General features: G+C 38.1%; 1 protein-coding gene across 1 annotated transcript in view; it reads right to left on the minus strand.

Annotated features, from left to right (window-relative positions):
* LOC133632256 (RNA polymerase II elongation factor ELL2-like) overlaps positions 1-16394 on the minus strand; it is a 62728-nt gene extending 46334 nt beyond the window's left edge. Inside the window, exons 1-2 of the mRNA XM_062024599.1 lie at positions 16135-16394; positions 15926-15973 (exon numbers count right to left, since the gene is read on the minus strand). Of these exons, the coding sequence (XP_061880583.1) occupies positions 15926-15973; positions 16135-16272 (186 nt within the window). The 5' untranslated portion in view covers positions 16273-16394. The remainder of the gene's footprint in view (positions 1-15925; positions 15974-16134) is intronic.
* Positions 16395-26337: the final 9943 nt, after the last annotated feature.

Raw genomic sequence — 26337 nt, forward strand, 5'->3', positions numbered from 1 at the left:
CAGCGCCACAGCGGGCAAAGCGGAGGAGACAGCAGTATACCTCAAAAATCAGGCAGCCAAAAAAGAAAGGAAAATAAAATAAGAGTGGAGAAGGAGTTGAAGGCTCGACAATATGTCACCCAATATTTCCAAAAAAAAGGTGGGTTTGTTAGTTGTGGTGGAAAGTTATGCATATTAACTTTGTCCCTGTCTGTGGTAATAAGCTAGCTCACTTTTCTCACCATGTTAGCTCAAGAAAACTCTGGATTTTTACATTTTACTGCTATATTAGTTAAATAATCAATCCAGTCAAACATTTATCAAGCTGTTCTTATTCAATAATAGTTGATCTCCCCTCTGTCAAAATGATGCCTCATTCTGAACAGAGTCAAGTGCACCAGCAGCAGCAGCAGCAGCTGTCTGTCAGCCCCCAAGTCCCCCTGCCCCTGAATCAGCCCCAGTGCCCCCACATGAGGAAGGAGGTGAGCAGCTGTGTGTGTTGAAATAATAATAATAATATAATACAAAATATAATACATTTTACTACAGTCTCAAGAATCACTGGTGCAGCAAATAAATGACTCAAAATTAATTCCATTGTATTCAGAATACCATTAAAATGCATAATTGTATGTAAAATAGCATCAAAAAATGTTGCCGCTGTGTTGGGGGCCCTGTAAAGATTCTTTTCATGGGGCCCAAAATCCCTAGCGGCACCCCTGCAGCCATCCACCAAGCTAGAGCACCTACACGCACTCACTGTCGCCGCTCCCTCACCTCTCTCGCCCACTCACTCACTGACGTCACTCACCTCTCATGCTGTCATATCTTAAAGGGCCACACACACACACACACACACACACACACACACACACACACACACACACACACACACACACACACACACACACACACACACACACACACACACACACACACACACACACACACACACACACACACACACACACACACACACACACACACACACACACACACACACACACACACACACACACACACACACACACGCTACTCTCATAACAACTAACAACACATCATGGCGAAGCCAGAAGTCGAGTTTTTTAACATGGAGACATTCTAAATACTTTTCTTTTGTCGAGCACAAAGAAAATAACATTTTAGTTAAATGTAAGTTGTGTCTTGGATCAAAGATCCTATCTACTTAGAGTTAAAGTTAAAGTGCCATTATGTTGCAGCTATTTAAAATAGTTTTGTCAATTTTTTCTGGCCTGAAATAAATTGGCCCTTTGAAACATATCTTTGTCTTTGTGTGTTGTATGTAGACCACATTGCTTTCTGAGTTCAGTGATGCAAATGCATGTCAAGTTGATCAACAGATTGTATTATTCTCCAGTGCAATAACAGTACTGAAATGAAGGCTAAAAGGGCATTAATGGGAGCCTTAAAAAAAGGGGGAAAAAAAGAAGTAACTAAATAGCTACTTTTCACAGTAACACATTACTTTTTGGTGTAAGTAACTGAGTTAGTAACTGAGTTACTTTGGAAATAAAGTAACTAGTAATTGTAACTAGTTACTGGTTTTCAGTAACTAACCCAACACTGAGTATGACACATAGAATTGATCTGCTATCCCCGTTTAAATATAAAAATCTCATTTCAGTAGGCCTTTAAAACATACAGAAAAAAGTAAAATCCTAGACATGAAATACAAAGACCAGCAGTTCATCATCTGTATAGTCAGCTTCAAAAAGATAAGGTTGGAAATCCTCATTTGTCTAAAAATAGCCATCTTTGTCATCTATTACGAAGTCTGCCATGATTAGAAAATACATGCATTTGTGGCCAGAAGTAGAAACACACACACAGGTTTGTTGCCGGAAGCAGGAAGTGCTATAGGCACTGAAATAAATGTGGACAGGAAAAAAGTTCTGGTAATGCTAAAAATGACCAAATACGGTAAATATTGTACACATTCCATATTGTTATGAACTTAACTGTTACCACATTATACATATAATAGCTGTGTGTATATAAAACGTTGATGGAGGGTTTTGAAGTTGTTTTAGAGGGCTGTGTCATCTAACAAGCATTTTTTTTCATCTTGAGAATCCAAAAAAAAAAAAAAAAAAGTGCGTTCTGTCTCTCATAATGATTGTGAATACTAGGCAACATTTTAAAAAAAGCGCCCATAATACCTTGTGTCCAAACCATATTACCACACAGATCCTTCCGCCATAGATGCAATTAAACAGTTACGTCATAATAAACAGTTATGTAATAATTACAAATAAAGTGTGCCTTGTAATTATTCTAAGCATGCAACTAAAGTAAATAGTCCCATTTTGGCTGAATAAACACAAAACACCTTCCATAAAATGTAAATGAACTTAAACAGCATTTAGGCTCATACAGTGCAGTTCCCTTTAAACTACATGTTCAGGTAACGTCAAATGTTAATGTTTTGAATGATGACTCGTGTATTTTTCCCTATTTTGTTTGGTTTTTGCATCTCATTGGTACGACAGGTAGACAACAAAATCATTTCAAATGAACATTTTCTTCATAACAAAAGCACATGTCATCACTCAGTTGCAAGTCTAATTGGACACAATATCAAACAGTGCAGGTGTTTATAACTGAAGTTTCAATGTTTTTCCCCTGGCAAGCACTGCATACTGATTGCAGGTATTTTATTGTCATCTTCTATTTTCAGCATCATCAGGAGTGATGGTAGCTGCCAGGAACTTGTCCAGATATTTTGCTCCATTCCTCACACACCTTGCACACACTAAAGACATCTTTCAAGGATTGTCATACTGACATTTATACAAGTTTTATAATACAGTGCAAAACTGTAATTTGACCCAGTTTTGCAAATATAACCATTAATCTCTATTTCATCATTTATTTTTTTATGATGCTTCAGTATTCTCTCTTACTAAATTTCACATACTGGGTGATTAATGTGACTGCCTCCAGTGGGAGACAGTGCGTGTAATCAAGACTGAGCCTGTAATCACCTTCCATTCGCTTTCATTTGCAATTTCACAGACAGACAGAGCCACAAGCAAGCTCAGGGGAAAGGAAGTCAGGAGAGAGAAATGGAGGAAGAGAGGGGTGTTGTACCACAAGCATCCTTGAGGTTTTCAGTAAAACTGTGCCAAGAAGCATTTGTCTCTTGCAGGTGCCCGGGGGCCAGACTGTCAACAAATTGTGGGTCACCGCAACCCCTCTCTGTGAGCCCCAAAGCTACGGCCGGCTCCACACATACACACAAGTGCTCTTTTATTCCTCATAAGCCTTTAGCGTGGACCTTCACGTGAGGGAATTAGACGGGATGTGGTTCTTGTAAGCTAAGATGAGCTCTGCATCTCTGAGCACAGAACACATTTTTCACCATCTCAGTGGCCACTTGTCTCAAACTCACACGTTTGGATAAACAAATATGTAATCCGACCACTCTACAACATTTACAATGTCCGCTTGTTAGGACAAAGTAGTGAGTTGCAACCAGAAATAGGGATGAAACGATTATAGATTTTGGCTGTTTGATAATAGTCTGAGTAATAATCACGGTTTCAAGATTATCACGCAGTGATTACTTTCATTACAAAAAATGTATAAAATTACCTAAACATTCCTTATATATTTTGATGTGTTACGTATCACTGTCGGAAAACACAGTAATCAAATAACTTAAAAGTACAAAAAAATTAATATAAACAAATCTCCATCTTGCAACCAAAAGTAACCTCTGCTCTGTAAACATTTTGTTATGTTAGTGATTTACACTTGCTATATTGACTTGCAATGCCTATAGTTGTTTTTAAAGACAGGAAGTCACTGAATGAAGCCTTTTTAAGAGTACCTGTTGCTGTTTGTTTACACTGCCCTGACTCAACTTCAAGCTACTGATTGTAAGTGACACGCTTATATTTAACTCCCAACCAACACAATTTTTCATAAAGTAACTTACCACCAACATAATTTAACTCTAATATGTCTTACCTTTACTTTAGTACAGCAATACAGACAAAGAAATGCACAGTCTGACGCGCTTATTACATTTAATTGTCGATCTTTCCACGCAACAGTCATCAGATCCACCACAGCACACACATTTCATTGCAGCGTTCGCCACAACAGCAACACAAAAACTTCCTTATAATGCATCAATCACGGTCAAGGGGTGGATTTACCCTTAGGCAAGCACAGGCACATGCCTGGGGTCCCCAGATTTCCAGGGGCAATAGAACATCACATAAGTAACGATTAATAAAGTTATTTTAGGCCTGGACGATAAATCAATTTTGTTTATAAATTTGAGGTTTTTTGTTTTTTGCAAGCAATTTAAAAAATAAATAGTTTTTCTCCCCTTGCTCTGGCATACTTTTTGCCACTAGAAGCTTCCGTCCTCCCCCTAATTTCCTTAGTGGAGATTTACACACATAGTAAAGCATGGTTACTGCTAACGCTAACAATATGTTTGTTTCAAAGAAAAGAATAGTGTCGTCAGTGGCTTGGATTTGCGGCAAAAGGCATGGAATTAGTGACTGCACGCTGCAAAGTTTGTTAAAAAAAAAAAAAGACAGCGGCACAACTTACTCCAGCTTCTGAAAAAGAGGCATGCAGCAGAGTAGGCGAACAAGACTGTAACCAAAAAAAACAAACTCTTACCGATTACAATAGTAGAATTATTTACTGCACATAAGAACCATGTACGACAAGAAAGAGGTTGTCAAGCAATGTGTGAATCTGCCGCCCAGAGGAAGCTCTTAATTTAGTTTTTCGACAAAAATTCCATACAAATTGCTATTCATTTTTGTTCTAAAAAGAACAATTTCATAAAATTGTAAGATGTAAGATGTTGTGTAAGATGCAATGTGCAGTGTTCTTGCCATGTATCCCTACAAATTGTGCCACTAGTTTTTTAATAAATAAAAGCAAAAGATGTTTCAATTATCTCTGTCATTTGTATTTATTGGTTCTTAAAGAAGGTACGAAAAAAATGGTAAATTGCATTTTTTGGTGAAAAACAATCAGAGTTAATTTTTAGGTCATATTGCACAGGCCAGTCCTATCTTTATTTTTATTTTTTTAAACTTTTTTTTTTAAAATTTGTACGCTGAAAAATAGATGAAAATGTTTACTCAATCATGATAGTTAGACAGCTCCACTTCCCTTCTCACGATATTTCATGTTACTGCGCATGTGCATGGAAGACTTGATTCAGGAAGACGTGCCAAAACAAACCCGTTGGCATCGTTTTTATAACAATGAAGCGGAGTTACCCAAGTGGAGCAGAGAAGAGAAGAAGGCGAGAAGAAAGCAACGTTTCTTTTAAAACTACCCAAGATGTCAACCTTTTTTATCAGTAATACCTAGGTGCTCAACACAGCAAGAGCCCGACACGGTGAGTGCAGAATGCACAGGTAAAGTGGAGAGTGACGCTTTCACACATTTCTTAATATTAAAAGCACTGTAAATGGGAAACCTATAACCTAGGGTCTGGTAAGAATACCAAGCTCAGTAGAAAGGATGGACAATAAGAGAGGCACTTATTTAAAAAGTGAACAACAGTCTCGTCCCTTGTTCAAACACGGCCACCACCAAGCTCTCTTTTTCCGACCATTCACACACTTCCGGCCTTCACAATATTAGCGCTATGCATCACATCTAACCCAACCACATCTGGTCCAACCAGGCAAACAAATTAATGATTTCGGAAAAATTCCTTACACTAAATTAAATGTTGACTAATGTTTCTGTCAACTGATTAGTGATACTCATTGCACAGCTTGCCAAGATTTAATATGCAGTTTGCATGGTAGTTTCTTGCTCTCAGCCAACAATAAACACTGGTGCTATTTTTCAAAATGTTGAGGGGAGCCACACCAACCACTTATGTAGGTACAATATTACAGTATTTTTATATATTAGCCTGCTAGAATGTTCAAATTTTTATTGCGCCTATAAAACCTTCTAGGCATATATCAGTCAGGTGCACTCCGCTGCTTCCATGTTTACATAGGGCAGAGGGCTTCACTACCTTAAGTAAACACTGCATACATTGGCAGGAACAGTGAGACAAGGTACAAAACTACTAATTTGTCCAAACACAAACACTATTAGGATTCTGAAACTGTTTTTTCAAATAATAATTTACTGTGCAAATAAATCTACTACTAGATGGACTACACCTCACTTGCCACAAAAATCCACCACTACCAAGTATTTAACTGCAGGTTAAATGCACAAGTTGGGCAGTACCTTATTTTCTGAAAAAGCATTTCTGGGAAAAGGTTGGCGACTCACTAAAAAAATAGATCTATGAAATCTTCTGCAAACAATTGGAATCAGGACTAGTTGCTGGAAAGAAGCCAAGGAAAAATCCCCAAACTTCTAAGGTCACAAAAATCTGCCCTAATTTATGTTCAAAGGATCCAGAATGCATGTGAATGTTGTCATTGACTGCCACATTGAACTTTCCTAGTAAACTGTAAGCATTAGCTATCCTCATATTTTAAACTAGATTGTTACTTTGTGCAGAAAAGTGCCTGTTTGTGTCTACTCTATTATCAATCAATCAATCAATCAATGTTTATTTATATAGCCCTAAATCACAAGTGTCTCAAAGGGCTGTACAAGCCACAACGACATCCTCGGTACAGAGCCCACATACGGGCAAGGAAAACTCACCCCAGTGGGACGTCAATGTGAATGACTATGAGAAACCTTGGAGAGGACCGCATATGTGGGTAACCCCCACCCCCCCCACCCCTCCTCTAGGGGAGACCGAAAGCAATGGATGTCGAGTGGGTCTGACATAATATTGTAAAAGTCCAACACATCAGCGAAAGTCCAGTCCATGGTGGGGCCAGCAGGAACCATCCCGAGCGGAGACGGGTCAGCAGCGTAGAGATGTCCCCATCCGATGAACAGGCTAGCGGTCTACCCCGGAGCAGAGTAGAAAAGAAAAGAAAAGAAACGGCAGATCAACTGGTCTAAAAAGGGAGTCTATTTAAAGGCTAGAGTATACAAATGAGTTTTAAGATGCACACCAGGGAGTAGTAGTTGTTTTTTTTAAATCATCATGTTGGTCGGGCAGAAGCATCACCTCTACGGCAGTGCACAACACATCTGGACTGACTGTAATGCATTAGGATGAGGAAGTCAATTCATTCTGGGTGACAAAACACAGGCCACATTCCCTTGCTCCTTGTTATTCAAATTAAAAGCGAGGGTGCACACATAGAGGCACACAAAGCCAGTCGCGACGCACACTAGCGCTCATAGAAAGGCAATTGGCAAGCGCTCCCCTCACCCTGTCTCCCTCATACGCACAGACCCACCAAATAAACAAACACACAGATGGTCCTCAGGGGATTTCGGCTGGTCCGGCACAATGGGCAGGAGGTGGGACATGAATAAATCATGCCTTTTAATGCCTTCAGCACCAAAACAAGATGCAAACGCGTCATAACATGCAAAGGCAAACATTACGCACGCAACAGTGTTATTCTCACATAAAGCTGGCCAGCAAACATAGCGGAGAGAGCCGCTGTCTATAATGCTAACACGCTTGTCTAGACCTCAAACACACAGACTAGACAGAGAAAGCTGTCATCTAAAGTATTATGGCTCCTGCTCCTGTAATTTCCTTTAAACATTAATTTGGCTAAAAACTGTGGCTTGCAGGACAACCTGGTCTACCATCGTCTTGCATACAGGTCAGTGTAATGTCAGTCGTACGATTCAGCATTATGTTTTGAAATTTTAGGACAAAGCGAGCATCAAAAGAATCAATCTGATTGATTACCTTTTCTAAAAAACACATTTTAAGGAAACTTTTTTTTTTTTAAAGAGAAGCCTCAACAAGTACAGTTAAAATAAGATAATAATAGAAAGGTAAATCAATTATGTTAGAGAGGAGTGTCCAAAGTCCGACTCGCAGTTGTTCCTGTTTTTACTGAACCACAAGTTATATCAAAAAATGCACAAAATTACCTCAAGAAAAGTCTAAAAAAAAAAAGACAGGTTGTCTTACATTCGGAGTCTACATGTTTTTGCATGCAAATCAACAGGTGGCGGAAAACGACTTTTACCCAAGTGAGTCAGCCCTTTTCTTCCTGTCACTCACAGACCGTGAGCATTTGCTGCAACACAGATCCGTTGAAAAAGGGTCTTAAAAGTTATTAGCAAAGGAGGAGTTATCAGTGAATCATCGTTTTTAAATAACTGTAGAACAGCAAAGAAATATGATTCATTTTCTCTTTAAAAATATATAAAAATAAAATAAACTGAGGAGATTGTCTTACATTTGGGCCAATACAGTACCTGTATGTTGTCTTCAGCAAGAAAGAAACTAAGCGGAAGTCCATTCACAGTGTTTACCATACATTTGTGGAAGCCCGCCACAAATAAGTTAGGGCCTAACCGATTTGTCACGGTCAAAACTGTTCACCCTCTTTTATAAAGACACTGACATGACACAAAATAGGAAGCCTGAGCAGGAGGGATCAGTGCCACAAACTTGATATTTATTGAGTAATTTGATACCCTTTAAAAAATGACTAGCATCAAATCTAGTAAAGATACCTTTGGACATGCCAACATGAACATTATTGCTCTCCTCAATGGGTAGTGAGACCCCTACCCCACCTAAAGGCACTCACAGGCGGCCCCTGCTTGTTAGTAACATTTTTTTAAAATACAAACAGAAGTTACATCCATCCATTTTCTACCGCTTGTCCCTTTTGTGGCTTCATACAAAAGTTAATTTCTAGTTCCAAACATATTTGTTACACTTTTTTTTTTTTTTTTTTACTCACTTCTTGCAACTGCGTCATGGCCAATTATGCAAATTGGAAGATACATCCCCCAATGAAACCCACCACTTGGGATGGGCACCGTGCCAGCGTGAGCGGCAGTACACAGGCCGAAAAAGAATAAGCTATCGGTACTTCATTTGGGTGCTAAATGAATACAGTCGCAACAACCTGCAACTAGTGTTTAGCGACGATACTGTAAAAGTAACGTTTCGTAAGTGATGTCCAACCCGAAAGAAGCACATGGTGTCTGATGCTATTTTAAAAAAACGGTAATTACTTCCCTTAACACACCAACAGCAGCCCTCATACCGTTGCTACCACTAACAACAACACAGAGAGCAAGTTTGCATTCAAGAAACCCCGGAATTGTGAGCATTGGTATCAAAAAGTTGCTTTTTGCAATGTTTTTTTATGTTCTGTATTGCTGCAATAATTATGACAATTTGGTGTAGATATTATTACGGTATACATTTTTTTTTATGTGTTTCTTTGATATAATTTATTTTATATAATTGAAGTTTTTTAATGACTAGTCGGTTCAACTTGATTGTCGCAAAATTCCATAAGAATAAGGTTTTGGTTTTGTTTCTTAACCAAATTGTGCATGTTTTCCATTTTCTTTAGTACCAGTTCAGGCACCGTTTAAGCACCAGGTACTACAGGGGGGTAAATTTTAAGCGACACCCATTCCTAGCACACAAATAGATTGCAATCCTATGGAAAACACTGACTTACTAGGATATTCTTTAAAAATTAATTGGATTATTAGCCAGATTTGCATATACTTTTTTATTTATTTCATGTTATGACAACTATTGTAATATTGTTAGTGTGTGCAAACCGTGACAATATGCTACTTTATTTTTGTTTGAAACTATTAAAATGTGATGGGATGCTCGCTTTGGCATGGTTTGAAGGACCTAAAATATGGAGGAGGTGGCTATAGAAAAACACCAAAATACTACAATTGGGTCCATTTGCATTTTTAAGTGCACCTTTCATGCCTGTAATTTTACATTGATTTAGTGTATAATCAGTGACGTGAATGTTAAAGGCCTACTGAAATGAATTTTTTTTATTTAAACGGGGATAGCAGATCTATTCTATGTGTCATACTTGATCATTTCGCGATATTGCCATATTTTTGCTGAAAGGATTTAGTATAGAACAACGACGATAAAGATTGCAACTTTTGGTATCTGATAAAAAAAAGGCTTGCACCTACCGGAAGTAGCGTGACGTAGTCAGTTGAACATATACGCAAAGTTCCCTATTGTTTACAATGATGGCCGCATGAAGTGAGAGAGATTCGGACCGAGAAAGCGACAATTTCCCCATTAATTTGAGCGAGGATGAAAGATTTGTGGATGAGTAAAGTGCAAGTGAAGGACTAGTGGGGAGTTGAAGCTATTCAGATAGGGAAGATGCTGTGAGAGCCGAGGGTGACCTGATATTCAGCTGGGAATGACTACAACAGTAAATAAACACAAGACATATATATACTCTATTAGCCACAACACAACCAGGCTTATATTTAATATGCCACAAATTAATCCTGCATAAAAACACCTGCGTGTTTGTTATGCTAGCTCCTAGCTCCTCTGCTAGCTCCTAGCTCCATAGAACACGCCAATACAATTCAAACACCTGATCAACACACACAATCACTCAGCCCAAAAGACAGTTTACCTAACCCAAGGTTCATAAAGCTTATATATTTTTAAAAAGTTACGTACGTGACGCGCACATACGGTCAAGTTATCGAATGTTTAGCAGCCAAGGCTGCATACTCACGGTACCTGATATTCAGCTGGGAATGACTACAACAGTAAATAAACACAAGACATATATATACTCTATTAGCCACAACACAACCAGGCTTATATTTAATATGCCACAAATTAATCCTGCATAATAACACCTGCGTGTTTGTTATGCTAGCTCCTAGCTCCTCTGCTAGCTCCTAGCTCCATAGAACACGCCAATACAATTCAAACACCTGATCAACACACACAATCACTCAGCCCAAAAGACCGTTCACCTAACCCAAGGTTCATAAAGCTTATATATTTTTAAAAAGTTACGTACGTGACGCGCACGTACGGTACGGTACGTGTTATGCTAGCTCCTAGCTCCTCTGCTAGCTCCTAGCTCCATAGAACACGCCAATACAATTCAAACACATGATCAACACACACAATCACTCAGCCCAAAAGACCGTTCACCTAACCCAAGGTTCATAAAGCTTATATATTTTAAAAAAGTTACGTACATACGCAAAAAAAAGCCAAAGCTGCATACTCACAGTAGCACGTCTGCGTCTTTGTCATCCAAATCAAAGTAATCCTGGTAAGAGTCTGTGTTGTCCCAGTTCTCTACAGGCGTCTGTGTATCCAAATCAAAAGTCCTCCTGGTTAGAGTCTCTGTTATCCGAGTTCTTCCATCTTGACTGCATCTTTCGGGAATGTAAACAAAGAAGCGCCGGCTGTGTACTGTTGTGGCTGACTACGTTCGAAAAATACGTCCATTTCGCACCGACAACTTTCTTCTTTGCTTGCTTGGCTTCCTTCTCCATAATGCAATGAACATGATTGAAACAGATTCACGAACACAGATGTCCAGAATACTGTGGAATTATGAAATGAAAACAGAGCTTTTTCGTATCGGCTTCAATGTGGAAGGCATACCCGTGTTCGCCGGGCTACGTCACGCGCATACGTCATCCGCAGAGGCGTTTCGAACCGGAAGTTTAGCGGCAAATTTAAAATGTCACTTTATAAGTTAACCCGGCCGTATTGGCATGTGTTATAATGTTAAGATTTCATCATTGATATATAAACTATCAGACTGCGTGGTCGGTAGTAGTGGGTTTCAGTAGGCCTTTAATGGTAGCCAGATTGAATTTGACATTCACAAAATTCACATTGTGACAGGAAAAAAGAGTAACACACATTCTGCTTCATTACAGCCTGCAGACCTCGCATACATATGATACTAGACTGCTTAGTTACCAGTCTTGTCGAGACAGGAAGGTGGCTGCAGCTATTTCCCCACCAGTTTGCAATTAGCATCGACTGAGAAGTAAAATAATCCCAAAGGACCAACTGTAGCGGTTTCTGACTACGTGCACGCACACACACACACACAAACACACCCACAGACACACACACAAATCTGGTGACGCTTCCTGCAAATTGTGTGGCCCAAAAAAAATGAAAGTAATAGTTTCTAAACCGATGCGTGCAACATTAAATTGCACTTTCCCATGAGGCAATGGGGCCAATGTGCGTCACTGAGGGTTCTCATTTGACATGTGAATGGCTCCTCACCCCACTGTTGACTCTGACTGTGCATGTGTGTGTGTGTGTGTGTGTGCGTGTGTCTCCCTCTCTTCAGAGTGCCTCTTCACAGTCACCAGCCTGACCCAGTAACCTGCAAGCTTTCTATATGCTATAAAACCCTTACATTACGGGTCACTACTATAAATCAGTACGTGTCCATGCACTAAATTAGTCCGATTTCTCAAGTAGTCCGGCTCTAAAAAAGCCTACAACCCATGGAAACACCTTAATCCGATCATGTTCGGTTTTTGACTTAAACCCTTCTTTTTTAAAGACGAATACATTCAATTCTACTAGGGATGTAACAATTTCCGGTATTAAAGATAAACTACGTATTATCGTTTCGAATAAAAATGATCGTAAAACCGTGATAAATAACGGCACTTGGAGGAAACTCACAGACTGGTGATGCTGCTCATTTCCTGGAGAAGCCAGCTAGCATCTCTAATCGCTTGCACCTAGCACACAGATTGCTAGCAAACAGCCAGCTCCACTGATCGCTGCTATCTAAAATATTAACATGAATAGAAGCCAAATTAATGTCTGCACACTTTTAAAACCTTTTTGAACATCTTTAAACAAATGCATTTAAATACAAAATTAATTGCAGCCCTTTCAGACACTTGTGATTAAGGGCTATATAAATAAAGTTTGATTGATTGCTTTGATTGAAAAATAATATGGCTCATGAAGGGGCTGTTTGCAACCTTTACACATTGAGTTAACTTTCCAATGTATTTGAAGCATTATATCCCACCTAATTACAGCTTTTAGGACATAATGACATACACTACAAACATATGTAACACATTAGTTTTGTGTGTTGTTAGCTAATAATAGCAAAGGTTATCTATCATTGTTTGTATATTGTATCATAACAACAATAACAACAAGACGGAAAATTGTTTGTTGCTTCTTTTGGACTTCTTTTGTATGTGTGCACACGCCCTACTGTGTGTATGAGTTGATTAGACAGGGTGAGTGACAAGCCTGGTAGCCAAACAAATTTCTTTGCGCAGTCTTGCAATTTTTATTTAGTATAAATCCCCGAAAGGGACAAGCGGTAGAAAATGGATGGATGGATAGTAATTGTGAAAATATAGACATTTATAAAATATATATGTTTTCTTAAACTATTAATAGTAACATACGCTAACATAACATGTTTTGCCTTGAAAAATTCAACTGTAAAAAAGTTGATAAACCGCAGTAAAACTCCTGACGGTAGTATTATTGTGTCGAATTAAAAAGATCGTGAAATCGTGATTGATAACTTCACTTTGAAGAAACTGCTAATTTTCTAGAGAAGCAGGCTACATTTAAAAATTACAAAGCACGATTATTATTAGTTAGCAGCTAGTGCCACTAATCGCTGCTGAACAGAAGACAAATTAACACACACGCTCTAAAACCATTACAATTTAAAACAGTAAAAGAAACATCTTTAAACAAATACGTTCTAATAAAAATATCAATCAATCAATCAAAGTTTATTTATATAGCCCTTAATCACAAGTGTCTCAATGGGCTGTACAAGCCACGACGACATCCTCGGCTCAGATCCCACGTCAGGGCAAGAAAAAACTCAACCCAAATAATATGCCTCTTAAGAAGCCAGGTTAATTTTTTATGTTTCTTCTACCTCAGAAAGTATATTGTGTGTCTGTTTATTTATTTTAGAATAAATATAACTTGGTTAAAAGATTTGAGTGCATGTATAAGCACCTTTTGAGAACATTGAACAATACTATGATAATAATTAGGGATGTCCGATAATGGCTTTTTGCCGATATCCGATATTGTCCAACTCTTTAATTACCAATACCGATATCAACCAATATATACAGTCGTGGAATTAACACATTATTATGCCTAATTTGGACAACCAGGTATGGTGAAGATAAGGTACTTTTAAAAAAAATTAATACAATAAAATAAGATAAATAAATTAAAAACATTTTCTTGAATAAAAAAGAAAGTAAAACAATATAAAAACAGTTACATAGAAACTAGTAATTAATGAAAATTAGTAAAATTAACTGCTAAAGGTTAGTACTATTAGTGGACCATCAGCATGCGCAATCATGTGTGCTTACGGACTGTATCCCTTGCAGACTGTATTGATATATATTGATATATAATGTAGGAACCAGAATATTAATAACAGAAAGAACCAACCCTTTTGTGTGAATGAGTGTAAATTGGGGAGGGAGGTTTTTGGGGTTGGTGCACTAATTGTAAGTGTATTTTGTTTTTTTTATGTTGATTTAATAAATAAATAAATAATTTAAAAAACAACAACAAAAAATCGATACCGATAATAAAAAAAACGATACCGACAATTTCCGATATTACATTTTAACGCATTTATCGGCCGATAATATCGGCAGGCCGATATTATCGGACATCTCTAATAATAATGATGAAAATTAATTTATTTTATAGTTACATCCCTAAATTCATGAGTTTCCTCCGCCGGGTGGCGGGGCTCTCCCTTAGAGATAGGGTGGGAAGCTCTGCCATCCGGGGGGAGCTCAAAGTAAAGCCGCTGCTCCTCCACATCGAGAGGAGCCAGATGAGGTGGTTCGGGCATCTGGTCAGGATGCCACCCGAACGCCTCCCTAGGGAGGTGTTTAGGGCACGTCCGACCGGTAGGAGGCCACGGGGAAGACCCAGGACACGTTGGGAAGACTATGACTCCCGGCTGGCCTGGGAATGCCTCGGGATCCCCCGGGAGGAGCTGGACGAAGTGGCTGGGGAGAGGGAAGTCTGGGCTTCCCTGCTTAAGCTGCTTCCCCGCGACCCGACCTCGGATAAGCGGAAGAAAACGGATGGATGGAGATGGATCCCTAAATTCTACCTACAAATCTATCCTGACCATAGCATATTATGCCTAAAATAATCACACCCTACAGTTAAATGCTACAATTTGCAAATTTTTTAAAAATTAAGTTGTGTATAATCCCCTAGAGAGGGGGTGGGGGTTACCCACATATGCGGTCCTCTCCAAGGTTTCTCATAGTCATTCACACCGACGTCCCACTGGGGTGAGTTTTTCCTTGCCCGTATGTGGGCTCTGTACCGAGGATGTCGTTGTAGCTTGTGCAGCCCTTTGAGACACTTGTGATTTAGGACTATATAAATAAACATTGATTGATTGATTGATTGATAATGTAACTGCATGTTTTCCCTAATATCTGGGTCATTCAATCCATGTATCACAATGTTAAAGCTGGTTCTGTTTATTATGGCTGCAATATAAATTGAAAACCATCTACAACAGGGGTCCCCAATCTTTTTTCCACCAGGGACCGGTTTAATGTATGCATTATTTTCACAGACCGGTTTTCCACATGTGGCAGATAAAAAAAAATGAGCATGAAAAAAATCAACTCATTATAGCGCTGAAGTTGTAATATTAAGAAATTGTAATATACATATATTAACAAGCTTATCGGTGTGTTTAGTGGGACAGGCGAAAGTTAAACCAGAGAAAATGCGGTAGTTTATAAATTAACTAATGTTTCTATGCGGCCCGGTAGCAAATGCGTCACGGACCACTACTGGTCCCCGGACCGGTGGTTGGGAACAAGACATATACAAAAATTACAGGATGAAAACTTTAGTTAATTTCATCAATTTGGACTGAAGCTTCTGTGTTATGAGTTTAAATCAGCTTTAGGGGGGAAATAAACAAATTATTGAGCTTTACTAGTTGACAACAAGGGTATAAGTTGTAGTTAAGTAAAAAGACTTGAATAGAAGGCAGAGAATAACCGATGCACTTACCCCATGACTCCCCTTGAAACTAATCAACGGCTCACTTGGTAAATTAGCCTGAGGGGTAAAAAACGAGGGGAAAGAAGACATTTAAAAAGGGTTAATGTTGTAAATAAAACAGCTTAAACATGAACAACTGACAACGACTCTAACTACGAATAGGAAAGAAATGGAAAAAAAATGAAGATGAAGTTTTGACAAGTGTGTGAGTTCGGTACCTTCAGGTTCTGGTAAGCCTCGAGGGCTCGAATGGCGCTGTCGGTGAGCTTGACGTGGTAAAATGTCCTGTCGGGGCTGCTTTTACTGCTCTTTCTACACGTCAGCCCGTAGAGGTGCTCCTGCCTGAGGGAAGCCATCGCTGGCCGGATGGCTCTTACCACCACCGTCCCCTCTCCGCCAAATTAAAGCAGCTTGTCCTCTCTCACCGCTCAACCATGCGACGTCAGCACACGTCACAAAGTGGGCGGGGCTATGATGACGACACTGGGGTTTGGGGCGTTTCTTTTATTTGCTTTTCGGACAAGGCAAGTTTATTTATTCTCATTCCAACTACTTCAATAAATCACTTATATAAATGGTTATTACATTTTAAAGTTTACCGAGCATATATCAAGGGTAGGTGAGAAGCATTTGTATGCATAAATACAGACAATCAATCAATCAAAGACCCGGATGCAGAAAAAAAAAATTCAGGGGTGCACCTGCCAAAAATGTATTCCCGACGCCTGCTGTCGCTGCACTGCTGGTACTTTGTCAACAACCGATTACTACATGTAAGACAAACACTTTGTATTTGTGTTTATTGTAAAGTTATGTGTTTGAAATTATTTAAGCCTTTATCGTGTCCAAGACATTAAAGAGTTGGCCATTTCTATGTTATTGATGAGCTTGCAAAGGACTGTTATTGATTCGATGTTGGTGTGCTAAAACCTTTTTCTTGTTTAAAAGCTGCATACAATATTAACCGTTGTTTGTTCAAGCATAGTACAAAATTATAAAGTATTTGGATGTATTAATTAAATCAATGCATTACAGAGTTTTTGATTGATTGATTGAGACTTTTATTAGTAGATTGCACAGTACAGTACATATTCCGTACAATTGACCACTAAATGGTAACACCCGAATAAGTTTTTCAACTTGTTTAAATCGGGGTCCACGTTAATCAATTCATGGTATAAATATATAATATCAGCATAATACAGTCATCACACAAGTTAATCATCAGAGTATATACATTGAATTATTTACATTATTTACAATCCGGGATGTGGGATGTGGAGGGGGTTGGGGCGAGGCGGAGGGTGGGGGGGTGGGGGGGCTACTGACCAACTGCATCTCTGTCTGGACTGGAGCCTGCAGTGCCTCAGACTGGAAGTCTCTGCAGAGAGTGGTGAGGACGGCGGACAAGATCATCAGGACTCCTCTTCCTCCTATCGAGGAAATCGCAAAAAGCCGCTGCCTGACCAAGGCTCAGAAAATCTGTAGAGACTCCTCCCACCCCCACCAAGGACCGTTTTCACTGCTGGACTCTAGAAAGAGGTTCCGCAGCCTCCGAGGCAGAACCTCCGGGTTCTGTAACAGCTTCTTCCCTCAGGCCAAAAGACTCTTGAACACATCATAATAATTCCCTCAATTAGCCTCAAAAACGGATAAACTCGCTGGAATATAAAGACAATACAACATACATCCATAAACGTGGATGCATATGCAAAAGTGCAATATATTTATCTGTACAGTAATGTATTTATTTATATCTGCACCTTATTGCTCTTTTATTCTGCACTACAACAAGCTAATGCAACAAAATTTGGTTCTTATCTGTACTGTAAAGTTCAAATTTGAATGACAATAAAAGGAAGTCTAAATTATTGCCTGCCAAAAAGGGATTCAAAGTAATGTTTTGATATTGACACATCTTACGACTACCCTTAGGAGGTGTGCAGATGAGATGTGTGAATATGAGACGTGTCAATATCAAAATGTTACTTTGAATCACTTTGGCAAGCATACGTTGTTTGGGGGAGATTTCAGCTTTTTAAAGGATACTTCAACACTTAAACAGCACAGTATGTACTTTATTATCATGTATGTAACTCTATTGGGGTAAACTAATAATTTATGCACAGACATGTGTAAAGTATTACACTGAATCACTTTTTGGCACCCAAGAATACATTCATTTGATGAATACATCCAAACACTTGATTCATATTTATTATGTGCATGGACAAAGACCAGTTATTATAAACAAGAAAAAGGTGTAAGCACATTAACATAGGATCAACAACTGTTCTTTACAATCTCATTATTACCATAAAAATGGCCAACTCTTTAATTTTCGGACACGATAAATGCTTAAATCATTTCAAAGACATATCGTTACAATAACCACAAATATAAGTGTTTTTCAGATCTTACATGTAGTAATCAGTTGCTGACAGACAAAGCCCCAACAGCAAAGGTTTAGCGATCGACGCACTTCAACACGTAAACAGTACAGTATGTACTTTATTATCATGTATGTAACTCTTTAGGGGTAAACTAATAATTTATGCACAGACATGTGTCAAATTATTACAGTGAATCTCTTTTTAGCACCCAAGAATACATTGATTTGATGAATACATCCAAACACTTGATTCATATTTATTATGTGCATGGACAAAGACCAGTTATTATAAACAATAAAAAGGTATTAGCACATTAACATTGGATAAACAACAGTTCTTTACAATCTCATTAATAACATAAAAATGGCCAACTCTTTAATTTTCAGACACGATAAATGCTTAAATAATTTCAAACACATATCGTTACAATAAACACCAATATAAGTGTTTGTCAGATCTTACATGAAGTAATCAGTTGCTGACAGGCAGCGAAGGTTTAGTGATCGACGCACGCTCACGCAGCTGGAATCCATCCATCCATTTTGCTACCGTTTGTCCTGGTCGGGGTCGCGGGGGTGCTGGAGCCTATCTCAGCTGCATTCGGGCGGAAGGTGGGGTACACCCTGGACAAGTCGCCACCTCATTGCAGGGCCAACACAGATAGACAGACAACGTTCACGCTCACATTCACACTAGGGCCAATTCAGGGTTGCAAATCAACCTATCCCCAGGTGCATTCTTGGAGGTGGGAGGAAGCCGGAGTACCCGGGGGAACCCACGCAGTCACGGGGAAAACATGCAAACTTCACACAGCCCAGGATCGAACCCAGGACCTTCGTATTGCGAGGCACACACACTAACCCCTGTTTCACCGTGCTGCCCCGCAGCAGGAATAATAGATTTATTTAATTTACAGTTGTGATGTCACGATCGATGACTGCTGCTGATGACATCATAGGAGTAAAAATCAAATGGGTCCTCTTCACTTAATCCCAGTTGTACACATAATAAGATGTGGAAAATGTTACAGCCACACATTTTGTTTTTGTTTTTGGCGGGGACTACTGACTTCCTCTTCTAAAGAGGAAAAGTATTTAATTGGCTATCATTCGTAACTAACACACACCCCTCTTCCAATGTATGCCGTTATGGATCCGTGATTGGATACACCCTGAAATCGTCCCACCCATCGACAAGACAAAATTAAATATGATTGGATTTCGTTTCTGTCAACCTTTTCGGCTCTTTTTTATACTTAACTCAATTGTCAGTTAGTTGTGTTATTATCTTAGTCAACATGCCTTTGTTTGGATTGAACATTGTCTTATTTTTTTCTGCTCCGATGTAAAAAAATTGAGTACAATAAAATAAACAGCTTCCAGCCCAAGACGCACGGCTGATTCTGTGGGCGGGCACGGGCCGGGAGTGCATAAATACATTATTCAAATCATAAAAAGTAGCATTACGTAATATTGCAATAATTATACATTTGAATAGAATAGAATAAATAGAAAAATACAATGGATGTGATTCTGTAGTGCAAATAGAATGTACAGTGAATCTATAAAGTAATCAGAGTACTTGACTTTTTCCACATTTTGTTATGTTACAGCCTTATTCCAAAATGCAAGAATAAAATTGGTCCTCAAAATTCTACACACAATGTTACATAATCCATCCATCCATCCATTTCCTACCGCTTGTCCCTTACAGGGTTGAGGGGGGTGCTGGAGCCTATCTCAGCTCTACACTGACAAGGTAAAAAGTTTTTTTTTTTTTTTTACAAAATTTATGAAAAATACAAAAATCACATGTACGTAAGTTTTTACAGCCTTTGCTATAGAGCTCAAAGGTGAGCTCATGGGCATCCTGTTTCGATGGATGTTCCTACAGCTAAAGTGGAGTCCACCTGTGGTAAATTCAGTTGATTGGAAAGGCACACACCTGTCTACATAAAATGTCCCACACTTGACAGTTCATGGCAGAGCCCAAACCAAGCATGACGTTGGATAAGTTGTCTGTAAACCTCCAAAATCTGGGGAAGGGTACAGGAAAATATCTGCTGCTTGAAAGTCCCAATGAGCACAGTGGCCTCCATCAGCCGTAAATCAAAGATGTTTAGAAACACCAGGACTCTTCCTAGAGCTGGCCAGCTGTCTAAACTGAGTGATCGGGGGAGAAGGCCCTAGTCAGGGAGGTGACCTATGGTCACTCTCTCAAAGCTAGAGCATTGGAGAGAAGAGAACCTTCTAGAGGGAAAACCATTTCTGTAGCAATCCACCAATCAGGCCTGTATGGTAGAGTGGCCAGATGGAAGCCATTCCTTAGTAAAAAGCACATGGCAGCCCACCTGGAGTTTGTCAAAATGCACCTGAAAAACTCTCAGACCATAAGAAACCAAATTCTCTGATCTGATGAGACAAAGAGTGAACTCTTTGGTGTAAATGCCAGGTGTCATGTTTGGAGGAAACCAAGCACCGTTCATCACCAAGCCAATACCATCCCTATAGCGAAGCATGGTGGTAGCGGCATCATGCTGTGGGGATGCTTTTCAGCGGCAGGTACTGGTGGGCTCGTCAGGACTATGGGGTATTGTGTGTAGAATTTTGAGGACGAAAATGAATGTATTCCATTTTGCAATACAAAATGTGGAAAAAGTGAAGCGCTGTGAATACTTTTTGGATGCACTGTAAAATCAATGACACCAAACCAAATACACTATTTTATTATCATTATGGTGATATTATAATCCATTGTATTTGGTTTGGTAGCATAGGTTGTTTGTAAGAAGATGACACATGTTAAAAGTCGCATCAAACTATGTACATGTGTACAAAAAGTGACTACATGGACATTTTACTGCGGCAGAAAAAGTTATTGGATGTTTTAGCCACGTTCATGGTGGAAGAGTTTTATATTTATGCAGTTGGATTATTATTATTGTTATGTTATAATCCATTTGATTTGGTTTGCTGTTATTGCTTTTCCATTCTATTTGCACTTTTTACATTATATTTGACAGCAAACTAATGACCGCAAAGCAAACTAAAAATTATGATGTACAATAGTTCAATGTTTTGAACTCAAACATACATTTTTATTTCAGTGACTAAGCGCATTGGTTTTATGATTTGCAGCACTCACTTGTGTCAGCAACATCAGTGGAACTTGAACAGTAGTTATCGAAATCTACTTTTTGTATATCTCTATAAAGCATTGATCCAGTAAATACACCCTTTAATTTCATGACAGAAAAAAAAGATGTACAACACCAACAAAAAATATAACATAACCAAATTGATTTTTCACAAATAGATTTAGTTTTATTTGGTACTAAAAATCATGTGGTTGACCCTTAACCTGACTGCAAAATAAAAGCATGGAATAAAAGACAATACTTGTTTAGGATTAAACACCAAGGAAAATGTAACAACAGCAAAATGTGGGTTAGGCCTATTTATAAATAATCTTGTGACAGCAAAGATGCTTATCCTGATGAGCTAATGGGTTTAGTTATTGTCATTTTTGACAGTCTCCCCATGTCTTATCGCTTGAGACACAATAATGAGCAAACAGGAGTCACTAAATGCTGGACCTACTCCAGAGGTCGACCTTTTATCTACGTTTCGGCGTCTCTTTGGCCCCTGTAAACGTGCCTGAATTGAACGGCAGCAAGGTATGTTTGCATAACTAGAGAGAAAGCGTTGAAGTGATAGCGAGCAGCGACGGCAAGAGCAGGAGAGTCTGACAAGGATAAGCCTATTTAGCTAAATTGTTAAGCTACTGCTTGAATGGAAGGACGTAACAGGAAGGAGGAGGGTTACTGTGAGGCAAAGGAGAGAAACCGTATCTGCCATTTAAAAAAAAAAAAAAAAATTGTAACTACAACATTGTATATATACTGTATATATATATATATATATATATATATATATATATATATATATATATATATATATATATATATATATATATATATATATATATATATACATATATATACTGTATATATATATATATATATATATATATATATATATATGTATATATATATATATATATATATATATATATATATATATATATATATATATATATATATATATATATATATATATATATATATATATATATATATATATATATATATAAGAAGCTGTAAGGAGATACCATATAAGTCCACTCTCCAAGGTAAATGATTTACATTATTGTTACATTAGTTAAAAAAACTACTTTAGTTGCTAATAGTACATTCCATTGTATTGTTTTCATACAACATTTCCCATCGAAAAGTTAGTTTTTCTTTTTAAAAGACATGTTACATGTTAAGTGTGGGGGAGGGGGGGGGGGGGGTCAAACACCAATTCAATTTATTTCAATTCATTTAAATTGGAGGCATGTTTTTAGTTGAGAGCTCCATCACAGATCCAATTAAGATGGTAAGTTGAGGTACTACTATACTTGTCAGATAGCAATTGTTGTCAAACAAGATTTTGTAATAGGATTAATCACACTTTGAATTTTTATTAATTGTGATTAATCACAGGAAAAATAACTTAAAAGAAGACCCTGATATTTTGACACAGATGCAATTTTATTGTAGAATGTCAGCATACAAATATTTTTTTTAAATATCTAACTTGAATGCATAACATTTATTTGCCCAAAACTTGGTAACAGTATATTATGAAGTGCACTTTTTGAACAATTCTACAATGATATTGCAAATAATGTGCTGAATGATGAAGCAATAAAGCCTCACTCATCTTTGCATGTGCGGTCAAAATAAAACATGCGATTCATCTGCATTTACACATGATAATGCGATCATTTTTCGTGATTAATCGCATGCATTAACGCGTCAACTTGGATAGCTAAACTTCCAAAATAGCAGGTACATGAGTGTCAGGTGTTAAACTTCACATTTATGTGTGGAATACGTTACGGCAATACCTATTATTATAAGCCCTTCTCCCACAACCTGCAGCAAGTTTTGGTTTTGGTTTCTAAGAGACAACCAAAAGAAGGTTCACTGCTTGCATCCCTCCTCCTCGGCCCATCTCGTCTGTCTCCTCCACTCATTGTTTGAGGTTTGCCATCTGTTTCACGGGAAACAGCCAAAACACATCTAACTCCCGCGGGAGTGACGCTGCACACCTGAGGCCTGGACTCCCAAAATGCCTGCAAAAAAGCTGACTTCCCTGCAGTTTTTAAATACATCTTCATAAGAGTGCAACTATAATCACGTGACGTTCCATATGTTAGCATGTCTGTACAAATAAACCATACCAACACTATCTACATACTGGAATGATAATAAATTTTAGCTGCATCAAACCACACAGTCAAGGCTTCAGTGTGCAAGGTGGAAGAATTTCAAGGCTGCGTGTTACTGGCTCGTCATGTTGACAGTAGATTATTCACTGAGTCTGAAGCCAGCGTGTCTACCATCATCTATCTTCTGTTGTACTCTTGTTGTTGTAGCAAACACTCAAAAAATACATTAATGGGGATTTTGGGTCAGGCAGTCCGTCTCCCTTTTTTGTAAATCTAAAATCTGATTTCGCAGACACTTTTTCACAAAGTTGCGTCAAAAGTTGGTTTCAATGTTTTTTTTCCCGATACTATTGCATCAGATGATTTGAAATTATTTGTTGTGAATGTTTTACTGTGAGGGCGGGTAACATGATGTGGATTAGGGATATGCCAATCGATCGGCCAATTTTCTTAAAAAAATATGTGATTGGTATTGTCGATTAATGCCTTTCAATGCCGATTATAAACACCGATCCCCTTTGGCTAATACAGTATTTATTTTTAGTCCACCTGCTGACAAAGGAGCTGTTAATTTTGTATCTCCATACACAGTGTGCATAAGCTTCCCTAAATTAATAATAATCACCTCCATAATAGCAATTAAACTACATTTCCTAATATCTTCAGTGTCATAATCATGTATTATTATCACTGTAGGCCAAGGCTAAACATGTTACTCACCGAGAGCATGCAGGAGCCCGCATGCTAATAGCTATGCTAGCTAGAAACAACAGAAAAAATATGTGCTTAGTAAAGTAGTCTAGTAGTAAGTGCGTTACAGTCGAAAGTAAGCAGATATTAACAGGAAATTAACAAGTAGATTAATAAGACTCTAGAGCCGAGGTATCCAAAGTGTGGCTCGGGGGCCATTTGTGGCCTGCAGCTTGTTTTTTATTGGCCCGCAACTCTTTTTAAAAACAAAATAAACAGGTTCCGGATTTGAACATAACACAGAAAAACTAAGAAAAAAATGTAACCGATTCAACCATCTGAAAACCAAAATGGCTGACTCATGTATATGGTCTTTTATGATTCCCATGTGGGCTTCTTAATCATGTCTGCAAATTTTTTTGCAAGATATGGTTAAGTTTTTGGGTGTACCTTCAAAAAATTTAGTTGGTGGTATAATAATAAAATTAATAAAGAATATTTATTTTAAAACATTTAATCTCTCAAGGGGATTAGATGAGATAGGGCAAGTTTCAAAATGCTTTACTGATGTATAAAATTACAATATATCGAATAAAATAAAATAAAAAAATGTAATCATTATAAAATAATTATAAATTAATCTAATACGCTATGCTACCTACAACATAACACTAAGATGTGGATGTTTTGTCCAGATAGTTTAGCATATATTGACCTACATTGGACTAGTTTCAGTATCTTTAGTGTAAAATTGTATCAAAATGGCCCTCGTATCCTTAAATGTTTCCTTGCCAGAATAGGTTTCAGCACCACTGGTCTAGAGAGAGGATAGTATAACAACAACTGTTGGTGTGTCAGCATTGCCGCAGTCAGTACACAATACGTACTGTAAGAGGGGTAGTATCAGTATATGTTCAATACTTTAGTTGTTTTTGTTAATGTTTACAAATTCTGACAAAATATCCCTGGACATAGAAGGACTTTGACAGCAAACAGACAATAGTTTTTTATTTAGTTTCCTTGTTGTCTACCACTGACTTTGTTTTGCTCAAACAATTGCATCTAATAAAAGAGAATAAGGAACTAGGTAAATATTGTGTTGATATTGTTAAACTGTCAATAGCACCCACAATACATTGAAACATGTACAGTTAACACATGTGGCCGGTATTGGTATCCACCGATCTGATGGTTGATCGGTATCGAAATCAGCAGCATAAATCATTGATTGGAACATACCTAATGTTGATTTGATGGTTAAATATGAAGCTAATGTTAAGCCTTCTTTAAATAACTGCACTCTTTTTTCATTTATTTTTTGTCAATTTGTTCATTTTCCACATAAATCAAGCTTTTTGACTTTACGCTCACATACACACTCGGGCGTGTAAACAGCAGTGGCTATAAGCAAGCCCCAGGTGTGTGTGCCGTTTTATTGGGATCGCAGACGCTTTTACAGGAGCCACGTTGACACGGGCTACAGGTGTGACGGATCATTCCACGCATGACCGCAGACGAGCCAAACAAGAGCAGCTCTGTGTCCCCACCCTCCTGTTTAGTCAAGAAAATAAATGTTATTCCATGCACGTCTGTTATTGCTGTTTTGTCAAATAATATTTTTTGTTACATTCTGGCGGGTTAGCTAATGTCTGCTGTTTTAGAGCATACAAACAACATCGAGGATTTGGTCATTGGGAGCAATAGTCCACATTTACCTTTTCTCTTTAGCCTGAAAAAAATATCTGATAAAAATCAGAAACAAACAACTTAAGCAATTCCACCAAAGGAGCAGGGATTGATTGTGTCATTTAGATTTTAGAGCATTATTTTGGCTTTAATATTATTTTTCTGGGTTTTATTGTTCATCAATAATACATCACAAAAAGATTGAGCCCTTACTTGCTCTATTTATTTCCATTGAAAATTGTGGTTGTTATTCAGCACGTATATTTTGTAGTGGTGTACAACCCACACTGAACTAGAATCTGTGCAATTTTGGTAGGAATTGTGTGTGAATGCCATATGCGAGTTGAACTACAACGTTTGAATGTCCATGGTGAG

The sequence above is a fragment of the Entelurus aequoreus genome, linkage group LG02 (genome assembly GCF_033978785.1).
Source record: "Entelurus aequoreus isolate RoL-2023_Sb linkage group LG02, RoL_Eaeq_v1.1, whole genome shotgun sequence".
NCBI lineage: Eukaryota > Metazoa > Chordata > Actinopteri > Syngnathiformes > Syngnathidae > Entelurus > Entelurus aequoreus.